The 24,606-nt window shown below is 41.0% G+C and overlaps 2 protein-coding genes across 5 annotated transcripts in view; both read right to left on the reverse strand.

The window, feature by feature from the left end:
* Positions 1 to 646: 646 nt before the first annotated feature.
* Positions 647 to 13,291, reverse strand: LOC139381560 (PDZ and LIM domain protein 1-like). The gene is made up of 7 exons (XM_071125195.1): positions 13,199 to 13,291; positions 11,054 to 11,205; positions 6,649 to 6,733; positions 5,575 to 5,762; positions 4,853 to 4,989; positions 3,416 to 3,530; positions 647 to 2,488 (listed from the first exon to the last, which is right to left on the reverse strand). Exons 1-7 carry the CDS (start codon positions 13,289 to 13,291, stop codon positions 2,404 to 2,406), a joined length of 855 nt encoding a protein of 284 aa, XP_070981296.1. The 3' UTR covers positions 647 to 2,403.
* Positions 13,292 to 18,753: 5,462 nt separating this feature from the next.
* LOC139381175 (sorbin and SH3 domain-containing protein 1) overlaps positions 18,754 to 24,606 on the reverse strand; it is a 70,379-nt gene continuing 64,526 nt past the window's right edge. For all 4 annotated transcript variants that reach the window (XM_071124567.1, XM_071124566.1, XM_071124568.1 and 1 more), the window contains one exon: positions 18,754 to 23,747. In XM_071124567.1, coding sequence (XP_070980668.1) covers positions 23,680 to 23,747 — 68 coding nt within the window. In that variant the 3' untranslated portion in view covers positions 18,754 to 23,679. The remainder of the gene's footprint in view (positions 23,748 to 24,606) is intronic.

Consider the following 24,606-nt stretch of genomic DNA (forward strand, 5'->3'; position numbering starts at 1 on the left):
ATGTTTTCTTGCTATATCATACCGGGCACATAATATGTGAGACACACAGATGAGCTAAAAACACTAGCACTGCAAACACTCAGAACAAAGAGAGCAGCAGTAACTGGACTTTGCAGTCTCCTCTTCAAGTCCCCCTTCTGAGACTGGCTGTCTGTCGAATTTTCTTTTTCTTTTTTGGCTGATTGCTCCCAACTCATAGGAATCCCCACCCAGTTGGCTTTTTTTAAATGGTTGAAGCCCTCAATGGCAACTTCCATGCTAAAATGGATTATATCCACGATGAGTCCTCTATCTCTATGACAACAGGCACAACTCATATATAAAGTTTTTTAAAGTTTCCGAAACACCACGTGAGATCACAGTGAGCTCAAAAAGTATTGGGACAATTACACTTTTTTGTTGTTGTTTTGGCTTTGTACTCCAGCACTTTGGATTTTAAATTATACAATGACTATGAGGTTAAAGTTCAGACTGTCAGCTTTCATTTGAGGGTGTTTTCCATCCATTTCGGGTGAACTATCGGGTAAACCGTTTAGAAATTATAGAACTTTTTGTACTTAGATCCATCTCCCCCATTTTATTGGACCAAATTTGCTTATGTGTATTAGAGTAGGAAAAAGTTAAGTATTTGGTCCCATATTCATAGCACACAATGACTATATTAAGCTTTTGACACTACACATTTGTTGGTTGCATTTGCTGTTTGTTTTGGTTGTGTTTCAGATTATTTTGTGCCCAAAGAAATGAATGGTAAATAATGTATTGTGTCATTCTGGAGTCACTTTTATTGTAAATAAGAATAATATGTTTCTAAACACTTCTACATTAATGTGGATACCTCCATTATTACAGATAATCCTGAATGAATCGTGAATAATGAGTGAGAAAGTTAGAAATATCACACACCCCAAACAATGCTAACCTCTACTGTTATTGTAGTGGTGAGAGGTTAGCATGTCTTGGGGGTATGATATTTGTGCATTAATAAACAATACCATGCTGAGGGGTGATAACATTCAAATAAAATCCAGCCCTGAAATGACATCTGGGTTGAAAATGTATACATTCTTTAAAAATGATAATGTCATATCATAGGAAGACACCACATTCACACAGATTTGCATGAAGTGGGAAGTTCAGATGTCACTTCAAGTCCAAATATATCATACTTTGACTAAAACAATGACTCGACTTAAGTCGTTGTGCAACATCATGGGTAAGCTCTGGCCATCGTCTTTCAGCTCTAAAAAGTGGATATCTACTGGTGTGGGTGTTGAAGTAGGATGGGATATGTGGTGTATTGAGGTTGTGCCGCAGAGCATCATGGGGCTTGGAGGTGTAGAGATGAGCGCGTTCAGATAAATGGTTGAACTAATTCCTGTATCCCATCCATCATTATTGTTTGTTATAAAACCCACGAGACAAAGGCACAAACCTGTTGTGACTATCACCATGCTTACATGATAGAATGAATGTCCTGTAACCTGATGTTATAAGTGACTTAACCAAGTGGCCAATCTGTTACCGTTATCAATGCAGTGTGTTTACATATATTTTTATGTACATATTCTTTATCCCTTTACACTTGTGTGTATAAGGTAGTAGTTTTGGAATTGTTAGGTTAGATTACTCGTTGGTTATTACTGCATGGTCGGAACTAGAAGCACAAGCATTTCGCTACACTCGCATTAACATCTGCTAACCATGTGTATGTGACAAATACATTTGATTTGATTACCTTCAATTCACATTTCCACTTCAAAGTGTTTCCTTTCAAATGTCACCAAGAATATGCATATCCTTGCTTCAGGGTCTGAGCTACAGATATTAGTTATATGTGGGTATGTCATTTTAGGCAAAAATTGAAAAAAAAGGGAGGTATCCCTATTAACGGCAGATCATGTGCAAAAAAAACCACTTCAGAGCAACAACAAAAAAAAATCTGATCTGAGCATTCAGATTGAGGTCGCATATGAAACGAAGGAATTGCATCAGGTTTGAGAACCACATTGAATGTGGAATAAATCGCAACGCAAAAGATCAGATTCCATGTGGTTTTTGCTGTTTACACATTTGGGGAAAGAAAATATCAAATATGCCAATAAATCAGAATTGGCTGCCTGTGTAAACGCAGCGTATGCGACAGGGAGCTCTATTTTAACAAACCTAACACAATGGTAAATCTAATCACTGTCGGTCTAAGTACTGGTGGTAGCGATATAGGTTCGGGGGTGTGTCAGAAATATTTTTGCTATTTTCACAGCCGGTATTGGAAGCGCAATAGCTGGCGCTAGAGTGAAAGTGCTGGGTTTTGATGAATAAACAAGTTGTAGGTGTGACAAGGGCTTGGCCACTCACTGGCCTATCAAGGCACTCCATGGCTTAATACTGCATTTGTTCATCTCAAGTTCGGTAGGTTATTGACAGTCTTTGCACGGTCATCAACTCCAATTCTGCTGGGGGCATGGAATAGTCTTGTCCTAGTCCACTGTGGATGATACTACAGTTTAATAAATGGCATAGGCTACATTAACGAGTGATCGCAACAGTAATAATACAATTTAAAAAATCATCCAGTGTTTGCTTGGTGTTGACAGTCAACATTGAAATTGGCTTGAACCAGCCTTCATTAAAGTAGGGTAAGTGTAGCCTACCACCCTTACCTACAGGAAAATAACACATGTATCTAAATTCGAGAGTCACCGAAGATGTCCACTCACTGTTTTGTTGCTGCCAAACTTGAGCTTTTAATAAAGCTTTGATGATTAAGATTTATTTCAAAAGGGGTCTCACAAGCCAAACCCATTATCAACCGTCTTGGCGAATGCATTGGGCAACAGCCCTTCTTGAGAAGAGAGGAGGCTTTGCTTGTTTTTTTAATCCATTGAAATGGGGACTAAACAAGTCATGTTTCTAAATACGAGGTTTACGGGCACTAAATCTCTCGTTCCATGTGCATTATGCATCACTGCTGGATAGGCCGTGCTTCCGCTGTCAACATCCATGCAATAACTAAATGCGTTACCGCTAAGATCAGCTTTCAGTTGGTCTGAAATATCCCACCAGTGCATACTGAAATTGGCACTTTGGCACACGTTTTTAAGGACACACCTCAGATATGCCCACCACAGCGCAAGCAAGTATGTAACACAGGTAAATGACCCATCCTGGCGCTAGCGATTGAAACTAGAAGAGCGCCGGCTTTAACAGGACGAAATTGCAAAGGAGCCTGTGTTTGACAATTATGCGGGCTTCACGCCAGCCGAAAGTAGAGCCCAGGGCCTGTGTTCAAAAAGCATCTTAGAGTAGGAGTGCTGATCTTTGAACTCCTCGTCAAATCACTGTGAGCAAAATGAAAAGTTTACAACATTATCATGAGATCACGATTGTTTGACTAATCATACGTTATGCTTACACAATCCCTGATCCACATTTGTCACAGATTGGTAACTTGTCTGCATGTCTCACTGTTGAACCAATTTTTGTGGCAGGCGCTTTCACACTCTTAAAACCAGAGGTCTTATCAGGATCTGCAATCAAGAGAAGACACACATTATCATGTTTTGTTAAGCCACAACACTGCCATTAAATATTTGGAAAACCCTGTAAAATATGACAAAAGCTCTTTTAAGAAAGAAGATTCTCTGGTCTGATGAAACCAAGATTGAACTCTTTGGCCTGAATACCAAGCGTCACATCTGGAGGAAACCAGGCACCGCTCATCACCTGGCCAATACTATGCCTACGGTGCAGCATGGTGGTGGCAGCATCATGCTATGGGGATGAACAGAGCAAAATAATAACAGATCCTTGAAAACCTGCTCCAAAGTGCTCAGGACCTCAGATTGGGGCAAGGTTCACATTCCAACAGGACAACAACCCTAAGCACATAGCCAATACAATGCAGGAGTGGCTTCAGGACAAGTCTCTGAATGTCCTTGAGTGGCCCAGCCAGAGCCTGGACTTGAACGAGATCAAACGTCTCTGGAAAGACCTGAAAATAGCTGTGTAGCGGCGCTCCCCATCCAACCTGAGAGCTTGAGAGGATCTGCAGAGAAAATGGGAGATACTCTCCAAATACAGGTGTGACAAGCTTGTAGCGTCATACCCAAGAAGACTTGAGGCTGTATTCGCTGCCAAAGGTGCTTTACTGAGTAAAGGGTCTGATTACTTATGTAAATATGATTTCAGTTATTTTGTTTGTCATTATGGGGTATTGTGCAATGATTGATGGGGGGGGGGGGGGGGGACGACGACTATTCAAACCATTTTAGAATAAGGCTGTAACGTAACCAAATGTGGAAAAAGTCAAGGAGTCTGAATACTTTCCAAATGCACATGCAATCCCCCTTTTCCCTCAGAACAGCCTCAATTTGTTTGGGCATGGACTCTACAAGGCATCGAAAGCATTACACTGGGATGCTGGACCATGTTGACTCCAATGCATCCCACAGTTGTGTCAGGTTGGCTGGATGTCCTGTGGGTGGTGGACCATGCTTGATACACACCGGGAACGGTGTGAAAAATTCACCAGCGTTGCAATTCTTGGCGCAAACCGGTGCGCCTGGCACTTACTACCATACCTTGTTTAAAAGGCACTTAAATATTTTGTTTTGCCCCTTCACCCTCTCTGAATGGCACAAACTATCCAGTGTTTCAAGGCTTAAAAATCATTTTTTATCTTGTCTTCTCCCCTTCATCTACACTGATTGGTGGATTTAAGTGACATCAATAAGGGATCATAGCTTACAACTGGATTCACCTGGTCAGTCTGTCATGGAAAGAGCAGGTGTCCTTAATGTTTTGGACACTCGGTGTAAAATATCAGCTGCATGTGTGTGTGAATAAGTACCTGACTCCAGAATATCCTGCAGCACTTTGAATGAAGCTGACTGTCGAGGAGGCTCATCAGCCTCTTGGTTTTCCTGCAGCATTTTGTAGACCTCAGAGTCTGCCACTATTGGTGGTAGAATACCGGACGGATCTGAGCTGAAAAACAAATGGCCACAATCAATACAATGAGTCCAATAGTACACAAGCATAGTCAAATCAAGGACGAACAAATGATGATGGCGATGGGGCCTCACACATCGCTATGTTTCCTTGAGCCACAGCTGAAGTTCAGTTCGACTTACTGTAACACATACCGTAAGCATTTAACAAGTGAAAGTGCAGTACGTTCTGCGACAGTAAGACACATGTCACTTGAAAAACAATACCCAGCGGGTAAAACCAATAGCTCCCTGAAATATCAGCATTGACCCTTTTCGCACTAATCTCTTTTGACTCATCACATATGTTGCCGTTACGGTTTATAATCCATCCAGTTGCCTAGTCACTTTATCCCTACCTACATATCTACCTTGTATCCCTGCACATTGACTCTGTACTGGTACCCCGTGTATATAGCAAAGTTATCTTTACTCATTGTGTATTTATTGCTTTTTTTTTTCTCTCTGCATTGTTGGAAAGAGCCCATACGTAAGCATTTCACTGTTAGTCTACACCAATTGTTTACGAAGCATGCGACAAATACAAAAGACGTTATTATAACCAGCTGGGATAGATCCTTACACGGTGCTGGGCTCATTAGCAGCAGTGCCGATGGTTTTCACGCCATCCACAGTCGCGTTGAAGTCCTTGATATTCTCTGAGGAGTACAGACCGGCAGGGTTGTTGTACTGATTGGTTACCACCTTGGGGCCGAACCCAGCGAATGGCAGGGCGCTCCTGTTGTGGGCGGAACCTATGCGTTTCACCTCCTGCAAGTTGTAGCCGGGGATACAGAAAGTAACGCGTACTGGGAAAAAAATTTTATATTCTAAATATAACTCAACTTTCAATGCCATCGCTCACACACATGCCTTGATAAAAATAGTATGACAGTTACTTGACTAATTTGTGGATATTAGAGGTAAAGAATAGCATTGTCAAAAGGTTATTTTGGGTAACCCCTCAAAATCATAATAGTGGTAAACAAGGGGCCGCCCGAGACAAAATATGGTGACATGCAAGCACACCATTACCGTACGCAGTCAGTGAAAACAAAATACCTTCAAATCTAGCTCATGCTCCATGCATATTTTCACAAAGACATAACAAAAGAAAAAAAAACTGGCAATTTGGCACACTGGCTCCACACAACAAATAAATGCATCACACTGCTTATCCAATGAAATTATTTAGAGGGGCGAGTTACCCGAAAGCTTTGTAGCACACCAGTGCTTTATTTGCCATGTTTTGCTAATTCACTCACACATCGTTACTCTCACATCTCAGGGGTGTGTGGCTGGGTTGTCAATAAAGAGAGAAATAAAGTGGGCCATTACATAGGCCATTACATTCTGGAAACTCACCCCATTTAAAACAGCTTGAATGCATATTTTTTTTTATTTTATGTATTCTGTGATCAAAATGCACTAGGTTTGACAAAGCACATGCTTCCTACATTAATTCACACTGGTCTCAATTTTCCATTCAGTACAGCAGGAACTGAGTCTTGCATCAGAACTTGGCTGATAAAACTATGGTCTCCTAGGAAATAATCTGTTGAGAAGTAAACAATGACAGGGACATACCCATAAGTCAACTTAATGCCTAATTTCCTAATGCTATCTTTGAGTGAGGTAGGATGTAAGGCAGACATACCTGCGGCTCAGATGCAAGATTCATCTTGTAAGAGTTGGTCTTTCCTTCCTCAGAAGAGAGCGGTGACCACATTTTAGATTCGGATCTAAAAAGACAGTCAAACACAGTATTCAGACCTGCAATAAACAATATTCAGACAATGAATAGAGATATCCAAAATATAATAAAAATGAGTACGGGGCAGTCCTCAAACGTGTTGATGGGACAACAACCATTTCTAAATAACCTATTTTGAGAAAGCACCACTTCACAACAGAGTTATGCCATGTTATAAAACTACGTTTGGTTGATAGCCGTTAGTTATTCACGATAATTAACTCCAAAATGCCATGATGTCATAATTACATTTCAAGTATCAACTCCAACTCCCCCAGAAAAAAAGCATCTCGACATTATTTCCCCATGTTTCTTGCCTAGTATTTTGTTTGGTTAATATAATCCTCTTGCTGTGTGCCTATCCAGCATGTTTCAAGTTTTATTTGCATGCATACGAACGTGACGAGACTGACAGCTTCTCTTCTCGAATGTATTTCTCGGGATCATTATAATGGAAATGAAGGTAAGAAAAAAAGGAAGCGCACATACTTTGCTATCATTTCAGCTGCTTAATGCGATTGTGTTTGCTTGATAACTAGCCAACTAAAGCTAAGGAGAAGTAATGTTAGTTTAGCTATCCTCCATAAATATTTTATTGACAATCAGCTGGTTGTTTCCCATTTATACATTTATTAAATCTTTAATTAAGTTCTTGTCTGCCATCATTGAACCTCTACTAGCTAGCTACATGCCAATGATTTGTTTAGCATTGCAATATGGAATTAATAGAATGAACAACTGGTGGAAGGATCAAATAAAACAAATGTACTCATTCAAATAATGCTAATGAAAACATGTTTTTTTATTGTGTTGCCAACCATTTTATAAAAGCAATAGATGGGTTAGCTGACAAGTCACGATAACGATGTGTGCGTTTCCATGGGGCAGATGTCAGCATGTTTTTGTGATTCTGGATGGCCAGATTGCTAGCAAAAATGCCAAGAAACTGATTTGTGGGGAATCGTCAGTGGCTCATTTCAGAACGTTTCATCTTGTTCTTTATAACATGTCTTGTTTTGAAGTGTTTTGACTGATTTCATGTCAATGCTAATATGGCCATTTTTTTTAATTTTATTTGCTAGCTAGCTAACCAACGACTAATGATGTATTTGAGAGACAATGCTCATTGTGCAAATGTATGTTTTCAATAAACATTGGGAGACGAAATAACTAACATGTTGTCAACAATTTAAGCCAACCCAGTCTGATTTGCCCCATCGTAGCGCATGCATCAGATTTGTCGCTAAACAACCAACCCATCTATAAAGGGATGAGAACCTGGGAATTATCGTGTGATGACTCCCTCCAGGAAGATAGCGCTGATGAAGATGGCAGCATCGCAACTAGCATCTAGGAATCTTTGCAGTATTTTCTTTTTTTTATGTACCACCCACCGCTTCCGAGTAGATTATTCGCTAATGTTCAGTCTTTGGATAACAAAGTTGATGAGCTTAGAGTAGGAATTTCATTCCAGAGACACATCGGGGCCTGTAAGATACTTTGTTTCATGAAAACATGGCTCTCTCGGGATACTCTGTCGGAGTCGGTAAAGCCAGCAGGATTCTCTGTACATCTCGCAGACAGGAATAAATATCTCTCCGGGAAACAGAAGGGCATGTTTCATGATTAACGACTCATGGTGCAATTCTAGGAACTCAAGTTATTTTGTTCACCCAACCTAGAACACCTCACAATCAAATGCTGACCATATTATCGCCCAAGAGAATTCTCCTCCGTCATTGCCACAGCCGTTTTACACCCCCCCCCCCCCCTCAAGCCGATACCACGACGGCCCTAAAAATAACTTTTGTGGACTTTATGCAAACTGGAAACCACATATCAGGAGGCTGCATTTATTGTAGCTGGGGATTTTAACTAAGCAAATTTGAGGACTAGGCTGCCAAAGTTCTATCAACAGATCGACTGTACTACTCGTGCTGCTAAGACTCTTGTAAGCACTTCCCGAATGCTTACAAGGCCCTCCCCCGCCCGCATTTCGGCAAATTTCATCACGACTTCATCTTGTTCATCCCTTCCCATTAGGCAGAACCTCAAACAGGAAGTACCCGTGCTAAGAACTATTCAACGCTGGTCGGACCTATCGGAATCCACACTTCAGGATTGTTTTGATCACGTGGACTGGGATATGTTCCGGGGTAGCTTGCGAAAATAATCTAGACGCATACACGGATACAGTGACTGAGTTAATAAGGAAGTGTATAGAAGATGTAGTACCCACTGTGACAATTAAAACCTACCTTAACCAGAAACCGTGGATAGGTGGTAGCATTCACACCAAAACTGAAAGAACGAAACACCGCATTTAACCATGGCAAGGTGACTGGGAATATGGCAGAATATAAACAGTGTAGTTTAGTAGGCATATTCAATCTCTCCTTATCCCAGTCTGCTGTCCCCACATGCTTCAAGACGACCACTATTGTTCCTGTCCCCAAGAAGGCAGAGGTAACTGAATTTAATGACAATCGCCCCGTAGCACTCACCACTGTCATCATGAAGTGCTTTGAGACTAGTCAAGGATCATATCACCTCTACCTTACCTGCCATCCTAGACCCACTTCAATTTGCTTACCGCCCCAATATATCCACAGACGACGCAATCGCCATCAATCTGCACACTGCCCTATCCCATCTGGACAAGAGAAATACCTATGTAAGAATGCTGTTTATTGACTATAACTCCGCATTCAACACCTTAGTACCCTCCAAGCTCATGATTAAGCTCGAGGCCCTGGGTCTGAATCCCACCCTGTGTAACTGGGTCCTGGACTTCCTGACGGGCCACCACCAGGTGGTGAACATAGGAAACATCACCTCCACACTGACCCTCAACACTGGGGCCCCAACAAGGCTGCGTGCTCAGCCCCCTCCTGTACTCCCTGTTCACCCATGACTCCGTGGCCAAGCATGCCTCCAACTCAATCATCAAGTTTACAGATGACAACAGTAGTAGTTGATTACCAACGATGATGAGACAGCCTACAGGGATGAGGCGAGGGCTCTGGGAGTGTGGTGCCTGGAAAACAACCTCTCACTCATCAACAAAACAAAAGTAGATGATTGTGGACTTCAGGTAACAGAGGGTGCACTCCCCCCCCCCCCCCCCATCTACATAAATAAAACCGCAGTGGAGAAGGTGGAAATCTTCAAGTTCCTCGTCATACACATCACTGACAAACTGAAATGGACCACCCACACAGAGACAGTGTGGTGAAGAAGGCGCAACAGAGCCTCTTCATCCTCAGGAGGCTAAAGAAATTTGGCTTGTCACCCAAAACGCTCAAACTTTTACAGATGCACAATTGAAAGCATCCTGTCGGAGTGTATCACCGCCTGGCACGGCAACTGCACCTCCCGCAACCACAAGGCTCTCCAGAGGGTGGTACGGTCTGGCCAACGCATTACCGGGGGCAAACTACCCACCCTCCAGGACACCTACAGCACCCAATGTCACAGGAAGGCCAAAAAGATTATCAAGGACATCAACCACCCGAGCCACTGCCTGTTCACCCTGTTATCATCCAGAATGTGATGTCCGTACAGCTGCATCAAAGCTGGGACCGAGAGACTGAAAAACAGCTTCTATCACAAGGCCATCAGACTGTTAAACAGCCATCACTAGCACATTAGAGGCTGCTGCCTATAGGCATAGACTAGAAATCACTGGCCACTTTAAGGATTGGAACACTAGTCACTTAACAATGTTTACATATCTGGTATTACTCATCTCATATGTATATACTGTATTTCGCTCTGACATCGCTCGTCCATATCTGTATCTCGTCTTAATTCATTCCTACTTAGATTTGTGTGTATTGGCTATATGTTGTGTAATTTGTTAGATTCATTACTTGTTAGATATTACTGCACTGTCGGACCTAGAAGCCCAAGCATTTCACTGCATCAGAAATAACATCTGCTAATCATGTGTATGTGACCAATAAAATGTGATTTGATTTCCTAAAGGCTGTTACCCACTTTTGCCTCAGGTTTAAGAACAGCTCTTAGGCGTTAGATATCACACGATAATCCCCGGGTTCTCATGCCTTATTGCTTAAAACACATACATGAAGTTGGTACATCAATATTTAAGCTCAGACCTAAACAAATCCAAGGTGGGCCCTCCCTCCCCCTTCAACAATTTGAACCACAGAAATCTGTATCCCTTACATAGAACTACATCAGGTGTAAAAGATTCTGTACTTTTGCTGAGTTGGTCCATGACTCAGTGCTTTTTAAACCCATCTGAGTCTATGGAAAACTGCAACATGTCCATGCAACTCCCTACCTGTCAATAGAAAGGACCATTTCCTCTAAGCAGCCCTTGATCTTGTTCTGTGCCTGCAGGTGAGTCATGTTCTCGGTGGGCTCTCCATCTACGGCCAGGATCTGATCCCCGATACACAGATTGGCCTGTGCAGCCATACTGCCATGAGTGACCTGAAACATACAGTACATCATAATCATCAGCATCAACATACTTATCAAATTTGGAACGGAGTATTCTGGGATTAATCTACGACATTTCAGGAGGACAAGGATCCTTTGTCCCATGGCAGGTTGTTATGTGGTAAACATGGGTGCAGTTGTCAGAAATAATTTGTAACACATGATAAGTATCATGGTGACTAAGAATTCAAAAGGATGTCTATGAGAAATTTAAGAAATAGCAAGAATCTGTTTCACAAACACACCCATGGTTGGGTAGGTTAGGTTATTTTCTAAATGTAATCCGTTACTAGTTTCCTGTCCAAAATACTAATCATAAATGTTACTTTAGTATTACCCAAACGTTTGCATTACTTTTCCTATAAGAGGCATTTGAAGACGACAAAAATAATCCATCAAACGTGTTTGGTTTTGGCGTTTTTCTTCATGAATCTTGTTCTGGAGGCAGCTCTGCAGTGGTCACTAGCTGGCACAGCCACAAATTCATAAAATCTGCTTTTAAACCTAACCCCACTGCTAACCCTAATGCCTAACCTTAGAATGATACCAAAAAGCTTTTTTTATTTAGCCAATTTTGACTTTCCAACTGACCGATCTGGTGGAAATCGCTCAGTTCTGCCTCAAGAACAAGACTCATCCCAATAAACGTCAACCTGTGAGTCATCATAGTGGACTGATTTGTGGCCAGACTTGCTTGCTCAGGTAGAAAAAAATTACATTTGCGCTATTTTTTCAATACTGAATGTCATTGACAAAACAGGTGTCATAATGTATTTTTCTGCAAAATTCTTTCAGAATTCAAAAGTAATACAATAAATAATCAAAAATGTTCAAAAGTATCAATAATCTGATTACAATATGTTTTGCTGGTAAATTAACGATTAAATCATACTTTTTTGTAATCAGATTACATGTAATCAGTTACTCCCCAAACTTGAACACACCTAACCATATTGTTTGTGGTCAAAGATAAGAGTTTGCATAGCTGTCATTCATTTGGTTACATCTACAACACTTCAAAGGGTTCATGTCCTTTATACTTAAACCCTCAATACACTTTGCCAGTGTTTCTTCAATATGTACTTCTGAGACAACCATGTGCCCAACGTTGAGAACAAATATTGACATTTTAGTCATTTATCAGACAGAGTGATTTACAGGATCAATTAGGATTAAGTGCCTTGCTCAATGGCACAGTGGCAGATGTGTCACATAGTCTGCCCAGGGATTCGAACCAGCAACCTTAACTGCTAGCCTACCTGCCACCCAAATATTATTTAGGTTGGGGAAGAAAATCTAGGAGAAACACTGCAGTCTCAAGGGATGTGATGTCAAGCTCTTCAGTTTTTCTGTGGGTGTCAGAGTAGACAATCCATAGGTTAAGGCTGTACATTGCAATATGAATGCCAATATGCACAATAGGCTGGACAGTGAGGTAATTTCCCACAGTCAAAGTAAGAGCTACAACGCTAATATTTGTGTAAACTCTTTAAAGTTATGTTCTGTTGGTGTCACGGAGTAGACTGATACCACATTTCATTCATCCACAAACATAGTAACCGGATGGTTGCAAGTTCAAACCCCCGAGCTGTCAAGGTACAAATCTTTCGTTCTGCCCCTGAACAGGCCGTTAACCAACTGTTCATAGGCCGTCATTGAAAATAAGAATTTGTTATTTAACTGACTTGCCTAGTTAAATAAAAGGTCAAATAAATAAAATGTAGGCTATTCGTGCGCTCTAACCAGCAGACAGCACTGTTGGCTAGAACGCACTTGGCAAAACACCAACTATATGATTCAATAACAAAAACATGTGGGGAAAAAAAACATCAATAGAGTTAAATGTGATGGAAACACCTTCAAATTAGATTATTTTCTTTCGGTACATGAGAATTTAACCGCAAAATGTATGTATATGCACCACCGGACAAGGTCAGATGCAGTTACATTGTAACAAAAGTGACAGATTCGCTGAAACACTTACCCGCGAGATAGTCAAGGGTTGTTCAAAATCTTTCCCACCAACTAGACGGAATCCCCAAGGTCCAGGACCTTGCACGACAACTCGTAGAGGCATAGCCTACTTCCAAACTGGCCGAAACCGACTAATAAAATAAAAATTGTTACAGCCTGTCAGATATGATATTTGTTATCAAAATGAACACACTTCGAGGAGGCTACTTTGTAGCTAGAAGGAACCGTGGCAAAGCCGAGCGAATAGTTTTGGAAGTTTCCACGCTGATAAGTGCGGATCTCCTAAATTTGTTCAAGGATGCACGATAACGTCGTCACACTATATGCAATTGTACCATTTATGGTTGAGCCATATCACAGGATGTGGGATGTGCCACTCCCATAATTTGAATTCCTGCCATTCGCTCCACTTAGTAGGCTACTGCCGACAAACTGAAACATGTCCCCGTGAGTGTAGGCCTATTCTAGACTGTTACATTGTAAGTCATCAACAATGTGAGAACATCATTATATAGTCCAAGTAATACCTGCCAAATTGAAGGTGATATGTTAACTTTTTTATGAAAGCATGGAACTTGGTACACTTGCTGCTTTTTGACTTAAGTGTTACACTGGCGCGAACGGAGAAAATGTAATGGCATCAAACGCATGGAAACCGTAGCTGGTTCGAATAGTCATACTCGCTAGTATGCTTATTGGTCATAGTATGAATATAGTTAGTATGCCAAAACTTCCCAGGTGGCATACTAAATTCACCAAAATACGAAGTATTCATGCAGTAGACGCTATTTCTGTGCTTTTAGGGCCCTAAATGCAATTCTTCAGAAAATGGGCGTGACTTCATAACTTTTCAGATATGAAGAAAATGGCGGAAAATATGCAGGCGAAGTCCGAGGATGGGATACACATTCATTGCTTTGGCCGGTAGGGATATCCTTGCCTCATCGCGCACCAGCGACTCCTGTGGCGGGCCGGGAGCAGTGCACGCCAACCAGGTCGCCAGGTGCACAGTGTTTCCTCCGACACATTGGTGCAGCTGGCTTCCGGGTTGGATGCGCCCTGTGCTAAGAAGCAGTGCAGCTTGGTTGGGTTATGTTTCGGAGGACCTTTGACCTTCGTCTCTCCTGAGCCTGGACGGGAGTTGTAGCAATGAGACAAGATAGTAACTAGTAACAATTGGATACCACGAAAAAGGTTGGTAAAATTCAACATGTGCAGTTGCAAACTGTAGACTGGCTTTTTTATGCCGGTTTTGGAGCAGTGGCTTCTTCCTTGCTGAGCGACCAATCAGGCTATGTCGATATAGGACTTGTTTTACTGTGGATATAGATACTTTTGTACCTGTTTCCTCCGTTATCTTCACATGGTCCTTTGATTAGCACTTTTCGCACCAAAGTACATTCCTCTCTAGGAGACAGAACGTGTCTCCTTCCTGAGCGGTATGACGGCTGCATGGTGTTTATACTTGCGTACTACTGTTTGTACAAATGAACGTGGTACCTTCAGGCATTTGTACATTGCTCCCAAGGATGAACCAGACTTGTGGAGGTCTACAATTGGTTTTCTGAGGTCTTGGCTGATTTCTTTTGATTTTCCCATGATGTCAAGCAATGAGGCACTGAGTTTGAAGGTAGGCCTTGAAATACGGCCACAGGTACACCTCCAATTGACTCAAATGATGTCAATTAGCCTATCAGAAGCTTCTAAAGCCATGACAATTTTCTGGATTTTTCCAAGCTGTTTAAATGCACAGTCAACTTAGTGTATGTAAACTTCTGACCCACTGGAATTGTGATACAGTGAATTATAAGTGAAACAATTGCAAATGATTGTTGGAAAAATGACTTGTGTCATGCACAAAGTAGATGTCCTAACCGACTTGCCAAAACTACAGTTTGTTAACAAGACATTTTTGGAGTGGTTGAAAAATGAGTTTTAATGACTCCAACTTAAGTTTGCAAACTTCCGACTTCAACTGTATGTAGTATACAGTGGGTTAGTATGGATTTTCAAACATGTATTGGACACCATTCCACCCATTCCCGCTCCTGCCATTACCACGAGCCCCTGTGGTTTCCATAGGGGTAGATGGGAGGCCAAATGTAAGATCAGAGCCAGTTTGATAGATGTGTGGCAGAAGAGATGAGACTGAGCACAAGGGCCGGCATTTAACGCCCCATAGCTCTCACTTCTGTCATCATGAAGTGCTTTCAGAGTCTACCTTACCTGACACCATAGACCCACTTAAATTTCCTTACTGTCCCAATAGATCCACAGATGATGCAATTGACATTGCACTGCACACTGCCCTATCCCACCTGGACAAGAGGAATACTTATGTAAGAATGCTGTTCATTGACTATAGCTCAGCCTTCAACACCATCATACCCTCCAAGCTTATCAGCGCAACAGTGCCTCTTCAACTTCAGGAGGCTGAAGAAATTTGTCTTGGCCCCTAAGACCCTCACAAACTTTTACAGCTGCACAATTGAAAGCATCCTGTCGGGCTCTATCCCAGCCTGGTACGGCAACTGCACCACCTACAACCGCAGGACTCTCCAGAGGGTGGTGCGGTCTGCCCAACGCGTCACCGGGGGCACACTGCCTGCCCTCCAGGACACCTACAGCACCCAATGTCACAGGAAGCCCCAAAAAACCACCAAGGACTCAACCACCCGAGCCACGGCCTGTTTACCCCGATATCATCCAGAAGGCGAGGTCAGTACAGGTGCATCAAAGCTGGGACAAAGAGACTGAAAAACAGCTTCTATCTCAAGGCCATCAAACTGTTAAATAGCCATCACTAGCCGGCTACCACCCGGTTACTCAAGCCTGCACCTTAGAGGCTGCTGCCCTATATACAAAGACATGGAATCACTAGTCACTTTAATAATAGAACACTAGTAACTTTAATAATGTTTACATACTGCTTTACTCATTTCATATGTATACTGTATTCTACTTTACTGTATTTTAGTCAATGCCACTCCGATATTACTCGTCCTAATATTTATATATTAAAATAAAATGTTATTTGTCATATGCACCAAATACAACAGGTAAATGCTTGCTTACAAGCCCTTAATCAACAATGCAGTTTTGAGAAAAATACACACAAAAAAAGAAATAAAGTAACAAATAATTAAAGAGCAGCAGTAAAATAACAATAGCAAGGCTATATACAGGGGGTACCGGTACAGAGTAGGAAAAGGCACCACCGGTTAGTCGAGGTGATTGAGGTAATATATAATATATATAATATATCATATATGTGGGTTGAGTATTTAAAGGGACTTAAGCATAGATAGTAACAGAGAATAGTAGCAGCATAAAAGAGGGGGGCAATGCAAGTAGTCTGGGAAACCATTTGATTAGATGAACAATAGTCTTATGGCTTGGGGGTAGAAGCTGTTTAGAAGCCTCTTGGACCTAGATTTGTCGCTCTGGTACCTCTTGCCATGCGGTAGCAGAGAGAATAGTCTATGACTAGGGTGGCTGGAGTCTTTGACAATTTTTAGGCACTTCCTCTTACACCGCCTGGTATAGAGGTCCTGGATGGCAGGACGCTTGGCCCCAGTGATGTACTGGGCCGTACACACTACCCTCTGTAGTGCCTTGCGGTCAGAGGCCGAGCTGTTGCCATACCGGGCAGTGATGCAACCAGTCAGAATGCTCTCGATGGTGCAGCTGTAGAACCTTTTGAGGATCTCAGGACCCATGCCCATCAAGAGACTATGACTCCGATGGCTTAGCCACAATGTTACACAGAAGGCCCCAACACACCCAGTGACTATTGTTTGTGCTTTTTTATTTCTATGGACTTATGTCCCAATATGGATAAAGTTGATCTTTGCCGGCATATGTGGACTCTCTGGCTAGAGGGTCTTGTACACTCTGATCTACTACGACCCTGATAGTCATCCATGCCTTGAATCTTGGTGACATACTGTATACTAGACCATACTATCTTGCCTAAATTGACCATTTGTCTGGCCTAGATGGTCATATGCACTCCAACCTTCTACTCGGTACAGCTAAAAGGGTTTCCGTCCATCTTTTCTTTGTTTCTCCTTTGCTGCTGCTGCTTGCTCTTTGGGGGTTTAAGCTGGGTTGTTGTTAAGGACTCCATGACAATCGTTGTGAAAAGGGCTATAAAAAGAACATTTGTATTCCTTGATTTTGATGTGCTGCACCAATGCATCATTTGTGGAAGGATTTTCTCCTTTTCTGTTCCTTTATTCATGATCTCAAAATGAGCTTGATTGATGTTGTCTAGACTGTTACTACAATCATAAACGAGAATTGTGAATTGCTCCAAAATGGAAATGTTCTCTTCTGAAATATAATTTGAGGATTGGTGAGTGGCATTTGGCACCCACAAGCACTTGAGGTACACTGTACGTGCCCATGATATCACCAAGTCCCTGGGTCCAGACAATTTCAAAGGCCTTTCTGTGTTCCATGAATTTACAGTGTCATGTCACACAGTCTCTACATTCACAGCCAGGGGAAAGACGACAGCAGTAGACTGTATGGCACAGAAATAATAATCGGAACTGTTTATGATGTTGTACATGGCACCGTTGTAATCATTGACCATCAAAACGTAGACATGACATTTTCTATGTTATAATGTTTGGTTCAGGAGATATGATGCAAAATACATTATTTGGTAATGGTGGAAAATGTGTCGTTTCTTTTGCGATGGCTCCATATTTGAAAATGTTCAGGGCCCCAAACTGTGCAAGTGTAACAAGTTTCATGATTTAATGAAAAAGTTTACATGTTCACATATTGGACTATATAAGAGTAAGATAGGAGACAAGCAAATGAATGTAGGCCCTACACAGAAACTGTCCTACTAGGCCTACTGTATCGGGGCCTCTCAGTGCATGATCGAGTAGGCCTAACAAAGCAATATAAATCATTTGAACTGTATTGATCACTTTCAAATCAGAGGTTCAATTGGGATGTTGTTGGTGGTGTCGGACTCACTGTAGCCAAAATTGTTTACTTTTCCATGATCATTGATGTGAAACATACGGCCCACAGATCGGATCCGGCCCACTAAGGGGTCCAATATATTCAATATACTTTATTAGAATGACTAAAACTAAACTGTGTAGGAATGATAATGGACCTACATTTAAACAGTTTCTTGACTGTGTCCAGCTGGCTAATAATCATCCCAAAAAAATAAATATAGACAGTCGGGGAGTATTGAAAATTCCATAAACGATGGATAGAGCACTACAGTTTCCAAATTGTGACAGCGAGGAAATATAAAAAACATTTCAGTGCGGCCCTTCGGACCTCGTGGAAGACCGAATGCGGCCCCCGCGGCAAAATGAGTTTGTGCTGTCTCCTATCTAGCACTGATTATATAATCAGCGTTATCCATGACATCTCAGGTTCTCAGAAGTATACCTGCGTCTGTGAGTCTGTTGTGTACAGTATGGGCTTTTGAGAAAATGATCAGAATAAGCTTAGTCAAACAACATTAAATACAACTGAACCCTTCAGTTGTTTGAAAGTTAGACCTATTAAATGACATGAGACACATGGTACTTCAGGATGCTTTATATAGTTTTATTAAATATGGCATAATACCGAAATCACAGCAGTAAATAGTGTTGTCTTCATTTTAATATTGACACTGAAACAGCACTGCAAAAAAAAAAGAAAAAAAAAAGAAAACAAACAGGTTGCAGGTTGTGCATCTTGGCAAACTAAAGAAAACAAAATATATATAGTATTGTCACACACCGGATAGGTGCAGTGAAATGTGTTGTTTTACAGGGTCAACCATAGTAGTACGGCACCGCTGGAGCAAATGAGGGTTAAGTGCCTTGATCATTAATAATATCTTTGAAGCAGTGTCACACTTTAGTCAAGGTACTGGTACAGTAGTGGTACCTAGTACATCTATTCTCCCATCAAGGACTAAATCTCATGGTATAAACAATAGTAATATCCTTAAATATGACATATGGATACATTTCTGTGATCATCAATAAAAGCAAATGAAAATTAGGCACAATTTGTATCTGAAATAAGGCATTACGATCCTCACAAAAATGGCAGCGTAATGTTACTTCATATGCATCAAACTGTCTGTGCTAAATAACTCTTCACTCTGTGCTTTGCCCCCCAAAAAATCATTCAGGTAAATAAGCCGGAACAACTGATAGAGCTTTATGTGACTTTTCCCATCACTTGGATTCCATACTTCTTTATTATACATATTTACAATCCTTATTGTGCCAGGCTGTTTTAATGGTTTACATGTTAATTCAAGCTGAAAGCACGGATCCTTTTTACATAATGTGTGTATACAGTACTCCACAATCATACATTCATACATCCTGCGATGTTTCATGGAGCACATTATCACATCAACATTCTACACTGACTTGTAAAGGCTATAATACGATAGCACAAGAAGAGCGATTGCTTGTTGCCAAAGTCTATCATACAGCCAGTTTGACATGGAACAGACCTTTCCTTATTAAATTGTCCCTGGATCTTATAAGCTTTGTTTTGACTTCGGATGTCTGTGTTGGAGAAGGGTAATATCTATAGTGCAAGTGCTAGCATGGGGGAACCACATAATTAAATAGAACACATTGTGTTATACTGTATCTCTATGTGGTAAACAGCTCACAGCGGAGTCATAATACAACCACCACTCAGGTTATCCTTCAGAAACATAAGTTATGGCCGTTATGTACAGCAGACCAAGGGGAAATGTAAGAAACACTACTTACAAACACATGAATGGCCATACAGTCGGACCACATTAGGCTGCTGAGGGGATGACGGCTCATAATAATGGTTGGAATGGAGTAAACGGACTGGTATTAAACACATGAGAACCATATGATTGATGTGTTCGATATGACTCCATTGATTCCGTTCCAGCCATTACTACAGCCCGTCCTTCCCAATTAAGTTACCGCCTGTGAGTAGAACACCTCATCTATGCTTCACTGTTGCCGCAAAATACTTCTTGATAGTCATATGAATGATTTAGAGACAAACTCAGCACAATGTAACTGGTTTGGTAAGAACAACTGTCACACAAGACTATTCTCATCAATGTTGGATGTTGGCTGTAAAAAAGCTAGGGATAAACGATGTCGGATGTTTGAGTGTTGTATCGTCTCATGTCAATGACAAACATTGTAACAGCTTGACAGAATGAAGCTTTCTATTCCTTTCAAGTACAACAGACAAATTAGTAAACAGGCAGAGCTGTACTTCATTGTAGAATACATATCTCACAAGGTAACATGATAGGGGGTAGCCACTTAATAACTCCAGACCATGTCCCAATTTGGTCAATGCTAATCATCACTGCACTACTGTAGCTAACTTCATCAAGTGGATAAATAAAGATATGTAACATATAAATAATCTTAATCAGTATCACTCCAGGAACTAGATTAGTATTACTACTGTAAAAAAGGTAATAATACTGGTTAGATGTTGATAGTCTAACTGATATACTCTAATTTCAATTATACTGCCTAGTGAACCTAGACTGTCACTCATGACATTTAGGATTCCGCTGAAGAACACATAGATAGCAGTTAGTCATAAAGAGGAAGAATTTGATATGAGTTAAGAGAGAAGAAAGGAGAGCTGCCACAACATAAGGCGTCCTTTTTTTCAATCTACCAAGTTTTCAGAATATACAGTATTCTGACATGGTGCATGCCTTTTACCAGTTTACAAATCTGATGAAGCTTTGAAATTGGGGACCTCTGTCCTCACAAGAAGACTACTTCGATGCTTTGATATCCGATTTCAAAGCAATCTTCCTCAAGGGAGTAGTCCAGCTCAAAGATAATTAGTCATGTTTTTCTTGTTGTGCCTAGACCTCAAAATAATGACGGCACTAACCTTTTTAACGCGAAGAAAATTACATGTCGGATAAAATTAAAAATAATTTGTCGGTAAACTTTCCAATGTTTTTTTGTTGTTGTCAGTCAAATTAATTATGCAAGAAATGGCGGTGGAAATACCTTTAGTAAGAAAATATTGATATAATATCATATTGAAGTTAACTTGGGAGTCATGTGATATGTTGTGTGGTTGTCCCACTACAACTCGGGAAAACATGCAGTTTATTAAGCTATAGATTGAATAAGTTATCATAAACTTCACAGGGTGGTGAAAGTGCAAGGAGATGAGCTTAATGCTCCATTCCAATAAATATTCTCGTGACATGATAATTGATGCTTAGCTGCTGTTTGACAATTCAAATAATCACATAATGTAGGCTAGCCTACCCGCACTCTATCTGTGAACTGTTGGCTAAAAGCGCACGTGCCAAGACCAAAGTGGGCATATTCTCTATATAACACAACATTCTTGTGACAAAACCATCAGTAGCGTTGAAAATGCGATGGAAACACATTTCACTTTTTTGGGGCATGGGAATTTGACCGCAAAAAAGTTATATTTATGTGCACTACGTCATCACGCAGAGCCTTTTCTCCACAACAAGTCCATTTGATTCAAACACATCCCTGGTGGGGAAATGTGCATATTGTTTTCATGCGGATTGTCGAATATTCGCATTCAAATCTATCGCCAATTAGATGGAAACCTAGCTATTAATACAGTTAAGTGCTTAAAAAAATAGGTGGCATACCACGCCTTGTCCTGTGGTTCCACTGGAGCCAGTCTAGTTTAGGCAGCTGTCTGCCACCAGCTACCTCACAGGAATCACAGAAGATCACGCACACTCACCCATTAGCTCATACACACACACACACACGCAAGCTATCTTCATCAGGTACATACATAGCACAGCCAGTCTTCCTGATTGCATTCATTACTTCATCTGACAGAAAGCTTAGCTAATATGTTTGATCATTGGGATTTCTATCATGCAGATGAACGTGCTCGAATTATAGTACAGACCTTGAATAGAAACCAGAGGCAATACTAAAATGGCATTGGAAGCTTTTGGACTACACCGAGGTAAGAGTGTTCTGCTATTTTGTATAAAGACTACAAGCCTAACATTGTCACAAACATAGCTTTCTAACTTTTAGTGCCTTCTGAGCTAACAAAATCAAGCCATTCCATGATGATACACATTATAGCAGGCCTATAAATTTGTTGCTTTAAGTTCGCTGTCAGGTCAATGGGTTTTTGATATTTAAACCCAAGGAATATGGTCTGTTGGACACGGTCCAAGTATGTGCCATCACATACAGGCTGGTACCTTCATGGTATGTCCAACCAAACACTACATGGGTTTTCCTAGAAAAAAAAAATGTATTCTAGACAGCTTAGCAAGTCATGTCAACCTTCAAATATATCTGCATTCAACGTTAAATAAAACAACTTTTCCCAACATAGGTCCTGGAAGGTACATACAATGAATAACAGCTCCTATTTCTCTAGTGCAGCAACTACACATTTGAGCCCTCCTGATCCATCATGGAGGTTGTAAGAACCGCTCTCTTGATCCATAAACTGCTCTGCTACTGCCCCCTCATATAGATAGACATTCATGTGCTTCAAAAATACTTTGTATAGTAGTTAACAAATCACAAGGACACACCGCAAGTACTATACCTACTGTATAAGAATATACAGTGTACAAAACATTAGGAAAACCTGCTCTTTCCATGACAGACTGACCAGGTGAATCCAGGTAAAACCTATGATCCCTTATGTCACTTGTTGAATCCACTTTAAATCAGTGTAGATGAAGGGGATCAGACAGGTTAAAGAAAGATTTTTAAGCCTTGAGACAGTTGAGATATGGATTGTGTATGTGTGCTATTCAGGGGGTGAATGGGAAAGACAAAAGATTTAAGTGCCTTTGAACGGGGTATGGTAGTAGGTTCCAGGCGCACCGGTTTGAGTGTGTCAAGAACTGCAACAATGGTGGGTTTTTCAAGCTCAACAGTTTCCTGTGTGTATCAAGCATAGTCCACCACCCAGTAGACATCCAGCCAACTTGACACACTTGTGGGAAGCATTGGAGTCAACATGGGCCAGCATTCCTGTGGAACGCTTTTGACACTTTTGAGTCCATGCCCCGATGAATTAAGGCTGTTTTGAGGGTAAAGGGGGGTGCAACTCAATATTAGGAAGGTGTTCCTAATGTTTTGTACACTCAGTGTATGCTGCAGTTTGTGACATTGAATTGTTTTACTAAAAATTCCATTGTTAGAATATCATATGATAAATTCAGCCATGTACTGTGCAGGACGTGGTTAGGGTATGTGTACACCACACTGACGATTGGGCAGAGGGTCAACAGCTAGCTTTCTCCTATTGTCACCTCATGCACCTTAACATACCTCAGACCAAACTGATCACTTACATTAGACAAACGTATTCACTTGACTAAATAACTGTCCTAATTTAAAGAGTCAAGAGTAACAGTAATTATTTCCCAACACTCAACAGGCAACCAAGGGTTAGAGCTAGGTTCTCCTCACACTATAAATGTTTGTTGACAGGTTATAAGTTGACCTCTTTTACGTAATTTCCTGGAAACGTGCCAAACTGTTTTGTCCTCTTCGAGGTACCTGAGAACAAAACAACAACAACATTTGTTAGTCTTTGCAATCAAATGTGCCTACTTATGTGACATAATAGCAACCACTACTATTGAGTACATAAACATAAACACATGTTTTGAACTCTACGGGCTCTATTTTTTAGGCCAAACGCACGCTCATTGGCAATTCCCGAGTTGTTAAAAACCAGCGCTTTGCTATATATATCAGCTCGCTTGCGCCGAGGTGGAAGGGGTGGAAATATTTGATGTGTGTCATTAAAAACGTGCCAATTTCAAGTAGCGCTACTGGTGATATTTAAGACTCACTAAAATCTGGTTTAGCAGTAATCCAATTGGTTATGGCATCGATTTTGTCAGCGGAGGCACACAGTAGCCTAATCAGTAGCCTAATCAGTAGCCTAATCAGTAGCCTAATCAGTAGCCTAATCAGTAGCCTAATCAGTAGCCTAATCAGTAGCCTAATCAGTAGCCTAATCAGTAGCCTAATCAGTAGCCTAATCAGTAGCCTAATCAGTAGCCTATAACCAATGTTTTATTAAAATATCTTCCGCAGCAAAAGAGTCAACTGCCATTACCGTATTTCTTTATATTGGACATTATTATTGTCCATGCAGCTTCTGGGAAAAGTTAGGACTCAATAGGCCTATGTGAGATACCCATCGAATGAAAGGTGCCAGTGACTGTAGGAAGTCTGTTTAGAAACATCATGTCATTACAATAGACTGTTTATTGTTTTTCCTTTGTAATTTTGTTAAAACAATTGTATCTTACACTTTCATCTCTTGGACCTAACTGTCCAATCGCAGGAATTCCAATCGCTGTGCTTGGTGCAGAATCTGCTTGTAGCCTAGGCTATTTGCCTGTTC

The sequence above is a fragment of the Oncorhynchus clarkii genome, chromosome 23 (genome assembly GCF_045791955.1).
Source record: "Oncorhynchus clarkii lewisi isolate Uvic-CL-2024 chromosome 23, UVic_Ocla_1.0, whole genome shotgun sequence".
Classification (NCBI taxonomy): domain Eukaryota; kingdom Metazoa; phylum Chordata; class Actinopteri; order Salmoniformes; family Salmonidae; genus Oncorhynchus; species Oncorhynchus clarkii.

Bases quoted from the DNA above. Each gene is read 5' to 3' on its own strand.
- LOC139381560 (XM_071125195.1), bottom strand. From the start codon at position 13,291: ATGCCTCTACGAGTTGTCGTGCAAGGTCCTGGACCTTGGGGATTCCGT. The intron at 11,206-13,198 runs GTAAGTGTTTCA...TGTATGTTTCAG, and splicing joins AACCCTTGACTATCTCGCGG to GTCACTCATGGCAGTATGGC. The intron at 5,763-6,648 runs GTATGTCTGCCT...TACAACTTGCAG, and splicing joins ATCTTGCATCTGAGCCGCAG to GAGGTGAAACGCATAGGTTC.